This window comes from Schistocerca gregaria, unplaced genomic scaffold (genome assembly GCF_023897955.1).
Source record: "Schistocerca gregaria isolate iqSchGreg1 unplaced genomic scaffold, iqSchGreg1.2 ptg000547l, whole genome shotgun sequence".
Classification (NCBI taxonomy): domain Eukaryota; kingdom Metazoa; phylum Arthropoda; class Insecta; order Orthoptera; family Acrididae; genus Schistocerca; species Schistocerca gregaria.
The window spans coordinates 105,816-124,980 of record NW_026061942.1 but is presented as its reverse complement, the minus strand read 5'-3'; the positions used below and the strand labels follow the sequence as shown (position 1 = coordinate 124,980).

Genomic DNA, 19,165 nt, shown 5'->3' with positions numbered 1-19,165 from the left:
CTTTGTATTTTAAATATATTAGCTGAAATTTTTGTTCTATATGTAACATGTGTGTCACTTCATATTGTATTTCTGCTTGTTCTGGTGGCTGTCTTCAGTTCTTGTTTTTCTCCGATTGTTTAATTGATGTGTGGTGTTCTTTGTTTGTTTGCTCTGGGATGTTTGAGTCCATTAGATGTTTTCTCATTCTGACTGGGGTACCCCGTTTTATTATTATTATTATTATTATTATTATTATTATTATTATTATTATTATTATTATTATTATTATTATTATTATTATTATTATTATTATTATTATTATTACACGGATCTGATCACCTTTCCCGGCGTAATAATTGATAATATTCTTCTCGGGTATGCAGCCGGATCATAACGTCTTCAAGACACAATATTTCCGCGGTCCAACTGGCCGCCATCTTCAGGTGAGAGTGCTGGTGCACTATCTCGCCGGAACTGACTTCACAGCGCAAGCGGCGGCCCCTATATAGGCCGCAGAAGACCCACAACGCGTGCGCGAGAAGGTGCCGTAACCGCCCTCTAGCGCAGTAGACATACCCCGCCGCCAGTGATGGAAAGAGGCGAAATCGAGATATCGCTGTCAAAAATTAAAAATAAAAATAAATAAAAAAATTTTATTCCGACGATAGAACCACAGACCGTTGTTTTTTAATGTCAGATAACACTGGGTCCCAAGTCTTACTTAAAAGAAAACCCTTGTCTCTATTAATAAGATTGTCAGATAACCGAATCTCTATGGATTCTTTTAAAATACAGTCCCAATAGCGAGATGCAGGGGCAACCATTTGGGTCTCGTCATATAGTATGTTGTGTCCCTCGGTGATACAGTGTTTTTATTTACTCGATTTCGCCTCTTTCCATCACTGGCGGCGGGGTATGTCTACTGCGCTAGAGGGCGGTTACGGCACCTTCTCGCGCACGCGTTGTGGGTCTTCTGCGGCCTATATAGGGGCCGCCGCTTGCGCTGTGAAGTCAGTTCCGGCGAGATAGTGCACCAGCACTCTCACCTGAAGATGGCGGCCAGTTGGACCGCGGAAATATTGTGTCTTGAAGACGTTATGATCCTGCTGCATACCCAAGAAGAATATTATCATAAAACCTATTTACAGAGACCTGGCTAATCCTGAATTATTGAAGAAGTGTGTACATGGTTAGACTCAAAATCCCAATCAATAATCTTATATGGACTTGCTTACCAAAAAATGTTTCTGTTGGAATAAGAATCTAAAGTGAGGGGTCACTGACGCTGTTATTGCTCTTAATGATGGCAACATTGGTAGGGTGAAAGTGCTACAGCATATGGGAATTAATCCTGGAGTAAACTGCATTAGAAAACTTTAACAGGGGCAAGGTTTGCATTGAAACTTCCCGACAGATTAAAACTGTCTGCTGCACCGAGACTTGAACTCGGGAACTTTGCCATTCACCTGCAAGTGCGCACACTCTACTGCAGAGTGAAAAATCTCATTCTAGAAACATCCCCTAGGCTGAGGCTAAGCCATGTCTCCACAATATCCTTTCGTCCAGGAGTGCTAGTTCCGCAAGGTTCGCAGAAGAGCTTCTGTGAAATTTGGAAGGTAGGAGACGAGGTACTGGTAGAATTGAAGCTGTGGGGATGGGTTGTGAGTCGTGCTTGGGTAGCTCAGTTGGTAGAACACTTGCCCAAGAATGACAAAGTTCCCAGAGTTCAAGTCTTGGTCTGGCACACAGTTTTGATCTGTCAGGAAGTTTAATATCAACACACACTCCACTGCAGAGTGAAAATCTCATTCTGGAAGGTTTGCATTGATAAAGCAGAGTATGCAGCACAATTGGCCACTGAGTCCAGAAAGAAGAAAAGAAGAAGAAACTTGAAAAAAAGAGCAAGAGGATGATATACAGTATGATGCAGGGTGCTTCTGAGTGACTAAAAATAAAAAATAAATGAAGCATATATTTAGTGAGTTACAGTCTGTTGAAGCTTTAGAAGGCATTCCTGAAAATTTAAATTTTCTGTTGCATTTTTCTATAAATCTCAGAAACCACTTTGAGTACAGTATTCAAATTTTCAGGGAGTAATAACATACATATACTGAGTCAACTGAACTTAAAGAAGAACATAATGTTATGTACATTAAAATTATTTAGGATAACGCACAAGAAAGTACACAAAATTTTAACCGTGTAATTAAAAAATTGTATTTCCAAAACCAGTGCCTAAAATAAAATTTTTTAGTTCAGTAAACTCAGAATACACAGTTTAATGTCCTGAACAAGTTTCAAGTCAATTGCTACAGTTGTTCCTGAAATAGAGGGAAGCCAAGTTACTAAATTTAACATTGTTGGGATAGGGTGTTCCAACTCCCCTTAATATATATTAACGACTTGCCACTCTATATTCATGAATAGGCAAAGCTAGTTCTTTTTTTTGATAATACAAGTATAGAAATCACACCCAATAAACAAGAATTGGCTGAGGAAATTGTAAATAATGTCTGTCAGAAGATTATTAAGTGGTTTTCTAGACTCTCACTAAATTTTCAGAAAATCTCGTATACACAGTGCTGTACAGTGAATGGCGTAACACCATTGATAAATATGGACTTTTAACTCTGTTGCTAAGGCAAAATATTCCAAATTTCTGGGTGAGGGCTTTTATGAGAAATTGAATTGGAAGAAACACATTAATGATCAGCTGGAACATTTAGGTTCAGCTTCTTATGCTATTACGGTTATTGCATATCACTGCTTTCATATGACGACATATTTTGCGGTAATTCATCATTAAGAGAAAAACTATTCATTTCACAAAAGCATGTACTCAGAATAATAGCTGGAACCCACCCAAGATTACCTCACAGGCCCTTATTTACCCTTTGGGATATTCACAGTACCTCCACAATACATATATTCACTTATGAAATTTATAATTAACAATCCATCCCATTTCAAAAATAATAGGAAAGTGCATGGCTACAACACTAGAAGAAAGGATGATCTTCACTATTCAGGGTTAAATCTTACTTTGGCACAAAAATGGGTGAATTATGCTACCACAAAAATCTCTAATAATTTATCAAACAGCATTAAAAGTCTGATAGATAGCCAACCAGCATTTAAAAACAAATTTAAAGAATTTCTCAATGACAACGCCTACTCAATAGATGAATTTTTAGATATGAAGTAGTAACTGAAAAAAAGACATGTCATGTAAAGAAAACTTATGTTAAACTGACACATTCCACATCATTACAAAACGTCGTATAATGATCTATGAAACAAATATTATTGTATTGTATTGTATTGTAATGTAATGTAATGTCCTGTCAAAGAAAATAGCAATTGGCATTATTTGTTTTTAACATTTTATACATCCTGATTGTTGAACTGTAAAAATTGCATGTCCTGTGGACATAAGCTTATGAAATACAAATTGAGATTGAATATCTACCATATTTTGAGAGAGAAGGGTGTAATTGTTCTTGCATGCATAAGATTTTCCAATACCTCTTGGGAGGTTTCAAGTAGAGTGTGTGCTTCATAATTATCAATCTATGCCTTCTTACCTTTCTTGTGAAGAGGTTCAGCAATAGCATATTTCACAGCCAGCCTGGAAATATCCCCTGTGATGTATGTGAAGAACAGGATTTTTAATATGTTCCCTGAGATATGCTTAACTACATGAGAATTTTTGTTTCCGAGACGGTTAGTTACATTCTTAATTTATTTGGCAAAGTATAGTGTTACTGCGATTGGTCTCTATTTATGAGGCTTTAGCATTGCTTCTTGCATATATTCTATTTCATCATTGCTTGAGCTGCCAATGCCAATCTTCTCAACTACTTCCAAGAAATGATCATTAAATACATTGGCTACCTGACTGCTATTGTTTGTTATTTAGCTGCATCATTAATAACAAAATATTCACTTTTGTTAAAAAGTTTTGCATATAAATTTAATTTCATTATTTGAATTATTAATTTCCGACATTACAAAGATGTTTCTTTAATTTTTTAACATCTTTCTTTAAAAAGCAAAGTATTTCTCATAATATGAAATAAATATCATTTCTATGTTTCTTCTAATCATTCTGTACAATTTCCTTTTACTTGCACATAATATTTTGATGCCTTTAGCCATCCAAAAACTTTTTAATGTCATTAGTGCTATATTTTATAGCTTACTACAGAAAACAGCTGATAAACATTGACAGAAATCAATCAGTAAATACATTAAATTTTCAGTTGACATTGTCACATTATATGCTCCCCTCAACTCAGCCAGTAGGTCTGCCCTGAAACTATGTTGCCTGTTCATTACTTTCTCTAAGTTCTCTTTATATGGGCCAAAAGTATCACACTTTGGTCCACACTCATATAGCCACTAAAGTGTACAAAAATGTGTACCTTGAATGCTGTTTCTAGGCCTTCAAACTAACTCATTTTTAAGCTAACCCTAAAGAGGGCATGTAAATTTTTGTAATACAAGCAGGTGTGGACATAATTTCTACAAATATAAAGAATACCTGTTTTTATGATACCAAGGTAAACATATATGAGCAAAAGCACACTTTACTCTTAGTTTAATTAAACAATGATAAAAGAAACTTTTATTATGTGAGCTAAATCCTTGTTTAATTAAACAACAGCAAAATACACTTTCTTTACATCACACTGTTGCTATGTACAGATGTTGCCCCACATTAATGATCCACTCATAGGATTAAGTGGCACATAAGTATCAGATTGAAGCCCAATTCTTAATCAGTTACTAATTATCTTGTGGCAGTTATCGACTGCAAGAGTCAAGTGCCTCATCTTTGAGAACAAACTTCTTGGAAAACTGTTGATCTCATTGTTTTCTGAACTCTGTATTCAAGCAGATGTGTTTGTACCAACATGATGAAAATAAAGTTAATTCATTATACATGAGCAGATACTTAATGTTGGGTTCGATATTACTGTATGTAACATCTCGATCCCCATAATCTCATAGAAAACTACCTCATTGGAGGATTTGGTGGTGTGAAGCCTGGGGGATTTTTCCTGCATGGATTGTAAATTTTGTTCTGACTGAGCTTGCTGTTTATTTTATATTAATGCTGCTCACTTGGAAATATGACAACACTACTTATCACAGTGTTAGACAAAGCAATAATGAAGGGATAGGCATGGGTTCACAACTGTAAAACAAAAATGGGATGGTAAAAGGCACAGGTACTTTTTGTTGGTGAGCTTTGTACCCAGGGGTGCCCAGTCAATGTTTAATAGAAAATGTTTACATCAGTTTATTCCTTCAATGTATATCCATCAATATGAATTGTGAATTGATAATAATTTATAAAAATTTCATGTAATCCCTATCAGTAGGTGCTCTCATTTATTTATAATCTGTTAATGGTTCTCCATTAACATTTAATATCTTATGAATTTTACTGTTTTTGTTATATAACACCCATAATAATACATTTGAACTATTGAAATTTTTGGTGTGTAACAAATTTATTAGCTTCCATCATCACACTTCACATTTATACTTGCAGGTGCTTGAGTAGGTATCAAAGTTTTAGCCATCTTCATTGTGCACATTCTTCATTTGTTTGTAACTTCATAAAATGTCCCTTTTATTCAGATGCCCCAAGATGATGTATATATAAGATATAGAAGTGTAATAGAAGTGACAAAACCTTTTGGTTATGCATCAAGTTTTATAAAGTTGACTTAGGACATGGCTTGTTTTAGGCAAACATTTAAATAATATTGTATGTAAGTACCACAAAATGTTGCATCCTGTAGGTTGAACATACATAATATAATTTACTAGCACATTATAATATTAATTTTTGCAGTTCTGAAGATGATGTTATTACTAGGTAAACCGTAAAGTTAACCTGTAACTGTAGGCTGTATATTCTTATATAAACAATATCAGTTGCTGTTACTGCATAAAAACGTTAAAAATTACCAAGATGATGTATCAAATATTAAATAATGTTGGTAGAACTAACCCAAATCTGGTAATCATGTTTACTTTAATTTATGTCTGTTGCTGCAGTAGTCCTAATTTTGGTATGACACCCTGAACAAATGGGTGAGCAACTATACCAAATTCACCTGTAAATCTGTACAAAAGTAAAATCCTAAAATGTAGTGTGTTGTTATATAATATGAAATTTGATCTGTTTACTGTAACTCACCTTTCCGCTCTTTTAATATCAGCTTTTGTTTTTGTTATTTCATAGCACTTGCTTGATAGTTTCTTTTTGTTTTTTTCTACATTTTTCTTAATTAAGCCAACTCTATTGTTAATCTTATCCTCTATTTCATTACTTAAGCAGTTCACCTCTGAACTCACTTCCTGGGCCTTTTGCATTGCATCATCATAATCTGAAAGAACAAATTCTTCATCCAGTATAGCAGATTATAGTTAACAATAAATTACATAGAAGCTGTTGTTACATTTAAAAATTAGAATATTCTGACCATGAAGTTCAATTTTACTAGTCATGGATGTACTCGATATGGTATGTCCTTGTCTTCCTGCAACATTTGAACTGAGTTACCCAACTTTATAGTGAAAGTTGCAATAACTAATGTTTGCACCTTGGATCTTTCCTTTGGTAGTACAACACCTACACACTTAGGTCGAGGTCATAGCAAAAGCAGAACAACCATTAAGTAACTGCAAGTGCAGGGATCTGAGAACTATTTTTTTTTCTTTCAAAAATCAATTTCTGAATGTATTGGTCTTTGAACCTTTACAAACATTGCTCAAATGTTCCATTGTCATAGCTTCACAACTGTATTGTCTCCTCCTGTCTAGGTACAAATCTCATAAATATCCATCAAGTGAATAGATGATAATGTGAACTGTGTAAAATTTCTGAGAAATGTAACTACCATTCAGATGAAATCATTAGTAAGTTTACACTTTCATAATTGTAGGAGATAATTCTCTATTCAGTACATCAACCATTTGTTGTACATAATATAATAAATGTAGTGACACTTTCTGATACACCAACAGAAATAAAAAATGCAGTTTTGACTACATATAAGTACTCCTTAAATTATTTCCTGTAATGGAAACAAGTTTAACTCCAACATTTGTGTTATGTTGTATAGTGAAACTAACATACTTATGTATGATGTTCAGGTTCCATGAATATGTCAACCACCTTATTCTATTGTGAGGTTTTTTCAAATACAACGCTCCAGTTCAATATTTCCTAAACATTAGGAAACAGTAAGACATGGAATTTGTAAAATAAATAAGTACATAAGTAATTAAATAAAATTTTATTTCTCTAGGTAATGAAATACAAGGTAATGGGTCTCTGTGTTGTATATGAGCAATTCATTAGGAATGCTTGCCACTATTGTGTTTTAGACTACTGCTTCTTAAGTGAATTGTATATGTTTAAATTAGATACAACCTGTAGGAATAGCAATAAACATTCTATAGTAGTGTGGAAATTAACTGGGACCAGCTCATGTTTTAAAAAGAATTTAAGCTGGTTAGCTGTAATGAATTTCATCTGCCTAATTGTTGGACTCTTCGCGCACTGATGTTGCCTTATCTATGAACAACAGTTGTCAGTCCCCTCCAGTTCATTTGAGAGCTTGTATATGTTGAAACAGCATTTGTTATTCCTGTGTTCTCAAAAGGAAAACTTTGTGTTTGTGTTAAAATGGATATTTCACCTAACAAGCTGGCAAAAACAGTTGCTTTTCATGAACATACATCTGTGACTATAGGAGACTGTGCCTCTACTGATGGCATGGGAAAATTTAGTGTTTCAAGACATCTCAGGGCATATAGTAATACTGCGTCACTGTTTCCAAAGAGAAAAGATAGATGTAAATGGAAACTAAAAGCCACCCCTTTAAGTGACCAAACTATTTATCAACCGTAGAATTTGTCCTCACAAGTTAAGTATGGACATTCATGGAGATTTATTGGCTGCTGGAGCTGAAACTGACTGTTCAGCAGTATGGCATAGTCTTCTTGATTGTGAGTGGAAGGCATGAAATACAATGAAGAAGAAACACTTGTTAACACCTACCATTAAGAAAAAATTATTGGCATGGGCCAAAATATATAAATCTTGGACCTTAAATGACTGGAAACAAGTACTTTTCAGTAGCAAATCACGTTTTACTGTTCAAGGATACAGAGCAAGAGTTGTGAGGGGAAGTGCCCATGGTTCAGTGAGAGCTGACCATCTTAAGGAGACTGTAAAATACTCTCCCCACAAAAAAAAAAATTGTTTTGTGGCTTCTTCATTGCAAGGGGCCCTGGGGCACTAGTTCTTTTTGATGGCATATCAATTTCAACCAAATACATGGAAATACTTAGGTGCAGGATTGTGCCATTCCTACATACCTTTGTAAATGAAGGAGCAACATATCAATATGATCTGGCCCTGTGTCACACTTCTAAAGCAGTCAATACATTTGTGGAAGAAACAACATTAATGTGCTTTAGTGACCCCACAATAAACCAGACTTAAACCCCATCGAGAATTTGTGGAGTAATGTGAAAATGCATCTTGGCAAAAGGACTATTCAACAAAAGACTGCATGTTAGTAAAAGTTGTAAAAGAGTGGTCTCATGACAAACTTTGAAATATTTGCTCTAACCTGGTCAAATCTATGCCACAACATGTTCAGAAGCACATTAAAGCAAAAGGAGGACACATTAGTTATTAATATTCAGTTAGCTACTATCTGTAGTACACATATAGCAATAAATGTACACAGTTATAGTTTAATCATCTTGTCCTAACTAATTAGCATGTCACTGTAGTGTATTTTAATTATAATTTAGTTGATAGAAAACCTGTTTACAAAACTGCATAATGGAATGTCCAGAATGGAATAACAACAAAATAATGAGAGAGATAGATTGCTACTCCCCATTTAGATGATGATGAGTTGCAGACAGGCAATGAAAGACTGCTACACATTTAAGTTTTTGATCAAAAAGTGTTCTTCCAACACATCAACTATTTTGGAAGTAGTTCTTTTGGCCAAATGCTTAAATGTATAGCAGTCTTTTGTTGTGCCTGTCTATGATTAAACACCTCCACTATATGGTAAGTAGCAATCGATCCTCTTCATATGATCATATTGTTCCTTAAAAGAATTGAGAGTCATACGAAGCTATTTTGTATATGTTGTTATTAAACCAAATATTCCAGTTTGTTACAGGGTTACCAAAATCTTCAACAACTGAAATTTATTTGGAGCCTGCACATACAAAGCTGGTAAGTCTGTTTTACTACATTAGTAATTGGATCTAAGTGTTAACTCAGCTAATATTGCTTTTGATTTAGACTCAATGCTTCAACCCATCTAAGGAATTCTCATCTTTTACACACGCATTTGTAGTACTCATGTCGTCATAAAAAAATTGTCACAGGAATATGAAATTTGTGCTAGATATGAGATGCACTAATAAAAATTATGAACTAATAATGACACATTGCTGAGAGTACACTATTTTGTATAGCTAGCACAAACTGCACCAATTGCTTATAACATTGATGAGAAAGTTGCTTTTAGCTCTACTGCATTGTTATTAAACCCCAATTTAACATGAACAAATAGCTTTTTTAAACTGAGCAGTATCATAGTGTTGTTTTTTACTAGTCCCTTTCACAGTGCTTTGTAGAAAGATTAATAATATATTAGGCAAGTCAGTTGAGAGATGTGATTTGTGAACATATTATAGTTTAATTGATGAAACAGTTAAGAACTGTATTAGAGTATATAAAGTCAGCCCATTTTCTTGAAGTTATATAATCATCATCATCATCATCATCATCATCATCATCATCATCATCATCATCATCATCATCATCATCGTCTTGGACAGTTTCCATCCTCTGGCCAGGACTCTATGGAACATAGGCCTCTCCATCATCATCTGTCTTGCCACCATCTCTTCACCTTGGTCCAGTCTTCTCCATTCCTCTGAACACATTCCTCTACTCCTTTCAGCCATCTGTCTCTCAGTCTTCTCTTGGTCTCTTTTCTTCCAGTTTCATCTAGTGTATCCTCCTGGGTATCCTCTTCTCCTCCACTCTCTTAACGTGTCCGTACCACCTCAGGCTTGATTTCTCTGTCTCCTCCTGTAATGGTTCCGCCTCTCTGATCTTCTCATTTCTTAACCTGCCTCTCTCTGTCACTCCAATACTGTTTCTCAAGAATTTCATCTCACTAACTAGTACTTTCTTTTTCTCTCTTAATTTCATAACCCAGGTTTCTGATGAATATGTCTGGATCAGGACATAGTATGACCAGTACACAACCTCTTTACTGATTTGGAGTACATCGTTGCTCCATATCAGGCTACTGACACTCTTCTGAAGTGTTTCCGATTTTCTCCCCCACTCATTTATTTCTCTGTCTTTTTTTTCCATCTTCCTGTATCAAGCTTCCTAGGTACTTTAAACTGTCCATTCTCCTCAATCATTCCCCACCAACTGTTATTCCAGTCATTCCTTTCTCGCTGTGATAACCATCTCACTCTTTCTTATACTAAATTTCATACCATATTCTTGTACTGTTTGTTCCAATATGTACTCCCTCCTCCTTATTTCCCCAAGTCATCAGATCACCTGCAAACACTGTAGCTTTCATCTTTCCTTCACCAATTACTTGTGCTACCGTACTCCTATCATCCATCACTACAATGAAGAATAATGGTGAAAGTGCATTTCCCTGCCTCAAGCCATTCTTCTGTTCAATCCAAGCTTATCTCTCTCCTCCCACTTTCACACAGCTAAAAACTTCCATGGTACATTTCTCTTATCCTCCAAATAATCTGTTTTGCTTCTCCTCTGTTACCCAGGGCTTTCCACACTTTGCTTCTATGTACACTATCATATGCTTTTTCAATGTCTGGGAAGGTCATTCGCAGATCTATTCCATATTCATAGCACTGTTCCTGCAGTTGCCTCAAAGCAAAAATTAGATCCACTGTGGACTTTCCAGTTCAGAAGTCATGTTGCTCTTCTCTCATTCTTCCTTTTGCCCGAATCAATGTTATCCCCCAATAGCTCTTGCACTCTTTTCTCTATTTCCCTTGTTAAAGATTGGAACAATTATTCCTTCTTCCAGACTTCTGGGATCATCTTCTGTCTCCACACAATTTTCATTACTAAATATAGCCACCTCTCATGCTGCTCTCACCATCTGTACACTTACCTCATCCAGAGCTGGTGACTTCCCTCCCTTCAAATTGCCCAATGCCTCTTCCACCGTTGGCCATGGGGCATGGTTGGAATTGGTATGGTTTGGTTTAGTGATGAAGCCCACTTTCATTTGGATGGGTTTATCAAAAAGCAAAATTGGTGCATTTGGGGGACAGAGTCCACATTTCATAATCAAGAAGTCTCTTTACCCTCAATAGTTGCCTGTATGTTGTGCAATGTCCAGTCATAGAAAACTGATATGATATTCCTTGATGGCATGGTGACTACTGAATGGCACATGAAGGTTTTGGAAGATGATTTCATACCCATTATCCAAAGTGACACTGATTTTGAGAAGATGTGGTTCATGCAAGATGAATCTTGACCCCATCAAAACAGGAGTGTTTCATGTCCTGGAGGAGCACTTTGGGGACCGAATTTTGGTTCTGGGGTATACAAAGGCCACTGGCATGGGCCTTTAATTGCTGCAATATTCTTCAGATCTGAACATATGCAACTCCTTTTTGTGGGGCATTATTAAAGGTAAAGTGTACAGAAATAACCCCAAAACCATTTCTGAGCTGAAAACATCCATTCAGAAGGTCATCGAAAGCATTGGTATTCTGACACTTCAGCAGGTCATGCAGGATTTCACTATTTGTCTATGTCACATTATCGACAATGATGGGAGGCATATGGATCATGTCATAACCTAAATCTGAATATCTGTAGTGATGTTTACATGATGAATAAAGTGTGTGCGCACACCATAGTTTGTAACCAATGTATGTTGATTTTTCATATAGTTCAATAATCGTCACCCTGTATATACACAAGAAATTCAGAAAGAAGTTGTAGTTTTTGGATTGATAAAAATTAAATCCCACATAGTATGTCTCTGAACTCCTGTTTTTAAGTAGTTTACATCAGGAAAGTTTAGTTATGCCCACTTTGTACTTTGAAATCTCTCACAATGTGTTGACCTACATACAATATTGCTAATACGCTTTACATGTGTCCACACTCACTGCTGCCCTGCAGCATAATCTTCTAGGGAATTGCTGTTAAAATAAAAAAAATGTATTTACTCTACAGTCATTTGCAGTAGGAGTATTATGTAAATGTAACTGCAAAGTATTTTGAAAAAGTTTTTTCGGGGACTTCATGCTTTTTGCGCTTATGTGGCAATTCATTTACTGGTGAATGGTGTTTGTGATTAATAACAAAAGTGAAGTCTGTTTATACTGTGAAATTCACAACCACAGTGCTAAAAACGAAAAGTATTTCCATGGAAATTATATGAACCTGGCTGGAGTTGTTTACTACTACTACTACTACTACTACAAGTTAGCACAATATTTAAACTTTGGGACCTAAGTTACAAACACTAAAAGTTTATATTGAAATCATTTTTAATGTCTTTGGTTCTTAAACCATTATAATGGTCTCTGAAATCAGTAAAGGCACATACGTACTTGAAAGAGGAAGAATAACAGTTTTGTTCAGGGAAGTTACTTTTCTGCTGAGGTACATAGCAATTAATCACAATTAAATACAAATAAATCTGTCTATATTGAATTTGATCTTGGGAGGCAAAAAACTCATGAAAACCTCATCTTAATGGGTGACAAATACATTAAAAAACAATACTTGACCAAATTTCTTGGCTTGGCACTTTATGCAGAGTTAAACTGGTCTGATCATGTGAATGATATTTGCAAAAAGCTATGTACTACCATGTATGTCCTAAAAAATGGACACCTTTTTGTAGCACCACCACTCTGAGGCAAATATATTTTGCACTATTTGAATCCCATCTAAGTTATGGTATAGAGGTATGGGGATCCAGCAGTAAAGGTAATATGAAAAGTGTACTTATCTTACAAAACAAGGAACTTTATGTGCTGAAGATAATCATTATGGCAGTAAACAGTAACAAAACACTCAATAAAGAAATACACGGTCACAACACTAGAGGTAGAGAGAGACCCCACATAATCTCTCATAGAACAACAATATGAGAAAAGCCCTGACTATGTAGGCATAAAACTACTGAATTGCTTCCATCCTAATATCTCCAAATTGCCCATTCCAAAACTAGAGATGAAATTTAAATTATGGCTCCTAAACAATCCTGTATATTCAATAGATGAGTTTCTAGATTTAGTACACTCGTATGATGGAAGACCATCTATCTAAAAATATTTGGAATCTCAGATCTTAGACTGTGACACAAACTGTATATATTTGAATGTCAGATATGAATACTGCATTACAAACTGTAGATTCCTTAATCTAAGTATGGCAGTAACACATTTTTTTTAAAGTATAGTCCATATATGTAACACTGTTCTCTGAACTAAATTTAGAAAAAGTTGTGTAGATAAAAGTGCCAGCCAATAATATGTACTCTAGTAAGTAAGGCTCTGACTTATCCAGAAGACTGGAACAAAAAAAACCTTTTTTGTAATCAGCTGATGTTGGATCAAAATAAATAAATAAAAGTTTCTGGAAAAAATTTCCATACTTATCAGTGTTAATTGATTAGCACTCATTCTGATCTGTCATTAGTACTGTATACACAAGTTGCTTCCGGTGACTGTCTCAGTTTGTTAATGACTAACTTGGTTCATATTGCATCAATGGGCATGTTGGCCTTGGCTGTATGTAACATTTCCAATTGATCCACAGCCTCATGCAACTGATACAACATGCAGTTCACCTGAACAATTTTCAGATTTAATTGGTGAATTAGATTGAAATTTGTAAGTGCTAAGTGTCGAGTTAGCTTAATGAACTTAAAAAAAATATTTGTCATTAACATTAGAGCCAGCCTGACTGTATAGTGATGATATCTTTTTGCAGATTATTGTAATAACTACAAATTTTTCAGAGGCATCTTAGAAAAAAAAAGTTTAAAAATTTAAAACTTCAGTTTTCCTTTTGCTGTCTTTTTTAGCCACTTCAGATTGGTCAACGAGTGACTCGATAGAGTCCTTCAAACTACTTAGCCATTTCATGTGAGACAAGAATTTTCTCAGGTTCCCAGCAAGATCCTGCACTAAGCCACGATGGTGGAAATAATATGCTTTGACATCAGCATTCTTTTTTGACCTGAGAATGCAACAATCTTTGCTTCCACACCAATCCCTGAATTTTGTAATTCAACCACAATAGTCTTTTCCATCCTCAATACCCTTATTTTGCACATACTTCTCAAGAGCATGGTTTGCAAACAGTTTAACCTTCATCCAAAATTCCTCTACATCCATCATATTTGAACTAAATCATGTCCATTCATTGTTTAAGTAGAATGTTCCCAGCATGAAAACTCTCCTAGCTTTCTTAATGGATTTATGAACTTCAGTGGTCATAGTCACTATGATGACATGATTGCTAGTCCCTATCTCTATACTGACACTGCTGATAAAATCAGGCATGCTTTTAGCTATAGGGACTAAAATACTTTCATAGAGAGTGAATTGTTGAACTAGCAGCTGAATACAGTCTTGGAAAAATGTGTCCATGACTACTTCTCAAGACTGACTGTCCACAGTACCTGCAATAAATCCACGAACATATCAGTCTATACTCTGTAGGTCAATGTTGCCTCCAACTAATATTATGTGATTGGAGTATTTCCATGCTACTCAACACAGACTTACTTTGAATGATTATACAACTGTTACAAGAAAATAGGATGGCCAATAAAAACATCCCATGATTATCTTGACTTCACCACAGCTAATCACGTATGTCCAGATATCTTCACAGTCACACTTAATTTTCCTTGACAGACATATTTTTGTCTATTTCAACGAACACTGCCTCTTATATGGGGTCTAAGCTGTCTTTTTGAGATAAATTCGTGCCTCATTAAATACTTTATCTACTGGCCATAGAACCAAGTCAGTCAAAGCTACTTGGTCATGGAATGAGTTAGTATGTATTTAGAGAATACTGGTTGGAAAATCTGTAAACAAAATAGTATAGGAACTGCCCCAAAGTAAGATACTACAGGAAATTAAGAGTGAGTTAACAAGTTTTCATGTTTCAGTATCTGAGACAGTGGATATTATTCTTAAAGATTTTCCACGCAAGATCTTGACACTTCCCAGTTGGCTTTTCATCCACCATAGTCCTGCAAAGACAAAGTGGTAGGCTTCACTGACTGTTCAACTACTGTGTGACAATAAAATTTTACATTTACAATGGTTACTTATCAGAAACTGTATGCACTGTGTTCAGTTGCTCCAAACTAACATTTTGCAATGGATGCAGGCCAGTAAAGGCTGTATTATACTATGGAAGACTTCAACTGGTGATACAACAGACTTGTGGTAGTAATTGAACACACCAACACAGATGTGGACTATATGAACATTCATGCATAGCACCTGTGTCCCTTCAGGTTTGATGTTGACCTTGATGGTGATGGAATCTTCCAGCAGGGTAACTGTCCATATCACAGTGCCAGAATCATGCTACAGTGGTATGAAGAGCATGACAGTCAACTTAAGTTGATATCTCTCCCGCCAAATTTGCATGATATGAACCACAATGGTAGACATCTGAAATGCTACGAGTATTGGACACCAACTCCACTCCCATGAACTACCATAGTTTATGAGATTTGTGTGACTTGTGGCTAGTGCCACACACTTCTAGAAACCTACCAAAGACTTGTTGAATCCAAACTGTGTAGAATTTGATTTGTGGGGAGGGGACCAGACAGCAAGGTCATCAGTCCCCTTAGATTAGGGAAGGATGGGGAAGGAAGTCAGTTATGTCCTTTCAAAGGAACCATCCCAGCATTTCCCTTTAGTAGTTTAGGGAAATCACAAGAAACCTAGATCAGGATGGCCGGATGCGTGTTTGAACCATCGTCCACCTAAATGCGAGTCCAGTGTCCTAACCACTGCACCACCTCACTCAGTATTACAAGATGTCTATGAGCTGCAGTGAGTACAGAAATGAGATGACAAACATGCTTCATATTTAAATTTTTTTCAAGTTACATTTAGTCATATTCTTTACACAGATTTGACTGGAGTCCTGCTCTGTTCTAAAACTCTTGCTGATATAAACATTACTTCTTCACAATTTTGTGAATGACTTAACGTACCTTTTTTGGCTTTCTCCAAGACCAATGTGAGAGCTGCAACTTTTGCTGGATCAACTGTAACTTCTAACACTCTCTTTTTCTGATTCTTTACTTCATGCTCGAGTTTTGGGTGTTCTCTCTGAAGTGTCTGAAAAAAACTGTTCATGAATACCAAATATGTGAATAAAATATTTATGCAAAAATATCAGATTATAAAAAATATGGACATTTTGCTATTTCATGATAAATTTGGAATCAAGTAAAGTTACACAAAACCAAGTAAAAAAAGTTAATTTTATCCTAATGAAAATGCAAGTAAAATTTTTGAAAGGTTTATCTATACACATTAACAGTATTAATCATCAGGGCTTTGATATCTGTGTCTTTCCCAAGAGACTGATTCAGAATTTATATACTGTTCAAAATAACTGTAAGGTCTATGTTGTGAAAATCATGAGACAAACTTGTAAGAGAAACATTTATTACATTATCTCCTCATATGCACTCTAATCAAAATAATGGGACATCTCTGATTCATTACAGAGTGTATAAAATGACTGTTCTCAAATCTAGACATTCAGGATGAGATGTTTTAGTTTAGAAATGGGCAAAAGTAGGACATGGAGACAATTTCAAAGAGAAGTAAGACTAACTCAGGATATTACCTCTGATACAGCATGCCTGAAAACACCTTACCATAATTTCAGTTTCCAACTTTTGTGTTTTGGTTTTCATATTATTTATCTCTGGTGCAAGGAAACAAATTTTTTTGTCAAGCTCATGAATTTTCCTAGTAAACTCTTCAAGTTTTTTCTGGCATTCTTGCATCTGTTTTCCAAGGTCCTCCACAGTTTTCTGAGTAACTGGAGCTTCAGGTACTTTTTGACTCATTAGACCTTTTTTCACAGTATGGCCACCACCTGTCATTTCACCTGTAAAAATCACAAATCCAAATTAGGACAAAGAATACTGACAGCTCTCGCACATTTCATTGCAAATATGTTGTAAATGAATTCTCTACAGAAATGTTAATTTAGCAAGTGTTATGAAATATTTACCATGTATACAAAAATACTTCTGTCAGTGCACTGTGCTTTATGATGTTTAGCAGCAGAGCCACTCAGAAACACACAAAAAAATGTACAGTTTAACAAATCAAGTTCCCAGCATTTATTTCTAAGAAAGAATTTAATCTGCAATGTATGTATTAGGTGTTGTCATATGTATGACAATTACTGATAAACACTTATTTTAAAGCTCAAGATAGTTTCCAAGATAGTTGTTTGTTAGTGTGTTTTATAAAATTACAGAAAGAGATGACTGATTAAGAATAAGTATGTCTGTATTAGATTAAGGTTACTGGAGTCATCAAGGCCATTCCAAAATAGGAAATCAGAGATACATTACACAGAGCAGACATATGTGGTAGTTTTTAGGTTACTGTAGCTAAATAGCAGCACTGGAGCCCTGAAAATTGCAGACACTCATAGCAGCTGTTACAGGGGAGAACTTTCACTTCAGAGAATTAACTGGTAATACCATCCACCACCTAGACACTGTCGTACAGCCTCACAGTAAATGATGGCCATGAAAAGGCACATCTTACCAGGGGCAGCAAGCTTGATACATGCTCCTAAGGACTGCAATGTCAGTGGGTTTACAGAGGTCACATTGCTACTGCAGCAGTCCTCGTTCGAAAAAGGACTGAGGGCGGGGCCAAGTGACATAAAACATTGTTGTTACTGGCCATAATAGGAGTGGCAGTGATGTTTAGTTTCCAGCTGAACACTATTGCTTGGAGTTTGTTATTGTGAAGTCCAGAACCGTACCTACCTGCAAATTAGAAGAATGGGAGGAATCTAAATATGGTCAGCCAGTGGTGCTCTGGAGGTGCAGAGCAACTTGTCAGATTAGCTGAAGCTTCTTAAGTGTTAATGGATTGGTAGGATGACTATAGGAAGGGAGTAACACTGCAACATCATGATTCTTTAAAGATCTAAGCTTTTATATTCAAAGGGAATTCTGACTCAGATCATTGGGACAATGACTTCATGTTTCTTCTGGCCAGCCTCAGTAAAGCTTACTGAGGCTGGCCAGAAGCAACATGGATTCAATCCCCCAATGATCCGAGTGAGAATTCCCTTTGAATACAAAAGCTTGGGTCTTTAAATAACCATGATGGTGTGAACATGCCTGTTTTTTCACTTTGAGTGCTGCTCTCAAGTTTGTACCTAACATGCTGCCAGTGTCTGCTAACTCTATTAGTGCCTACTCCCATGGAGTTAATCAGACCCATGAATTCCATGGGTCTCCTGCTTCAGGCATCCTACCAAATCCCAGAATCCGTGCCTCTCATAGGTGCATTGTGACAGTGTTTGGCCTTAATTCAAGTTATCAACCTGCCTTCATTGGGAATTTGTCTTTCTGCATTTGCTCCTCACCACTCGGAAATTGCAGATTGACTAGTCAGGTTCCAGCTCTTGTCTGTGATAGGAGTATGCCTACAGAGTGGCAAGTTAAGTGTTCATACTTTTCCGAGTTTTCCGCATAGTACATTTATTAAATTTCATGCATGTTTCTCTGTTTAAGAGGATTAACTTGTGTTTTTGTAAGTGTAAATTCATTCAGTCTTTAGCACAGTAGTTGCTCACTGAACAACCAGTTATGTAGCTCGTTAACACATCAGCATGCTTTGGTGCCATGTCAGGAGGGTTGCAAGTTGCATATCTACGATCAAGTGCTTATATAGTTCACTTCTTCAGTTAGTGTTGCTAAGATGGATTGGATGTGTACATGCTGCATGCAGACGCAGGAGTAGCTGGCCACAGTTTGCGAACATGTGAACGTGCTGTTGGCTATGG

At 36.0% G+C, this 19,165-nt stretch overlaps 1 protein-coding gene across 1 annotated transcript in view; it reads right to left on the bottom strand.

Moving 5' to 3' along the window:
• Positions 1-6,036: 6,036 nt before the first annotated feature.
• Positions 6,037-19,165, bottom strand: part of LOC126314282 (structural maintenance of chromosomes protein 4-like) — an 86,861-nt gene continuing 73,732 nt past the window's right edge. The window contains exons 7-10 of the mRNA XM_049992373.1: positions 17,001-17,236; positions 16,326-16,452; positions 6,197-6,386; positions 6,037-6,121 (exon numbers count right to left, since the gene is read on the bottom strand). Coding sequence (XP_049848330.1) covers positions 6,037-6,121; positions 6,197-6,386; positions 16,326-16,452; positions 17,001-17,236 — 638 coding nt within the window. The remainder of the gene's footprint in view (positions 6,122-6,196; positions 6,387-16,325; positions 16,453-17,000; positions 17,237-19,165) is intronic.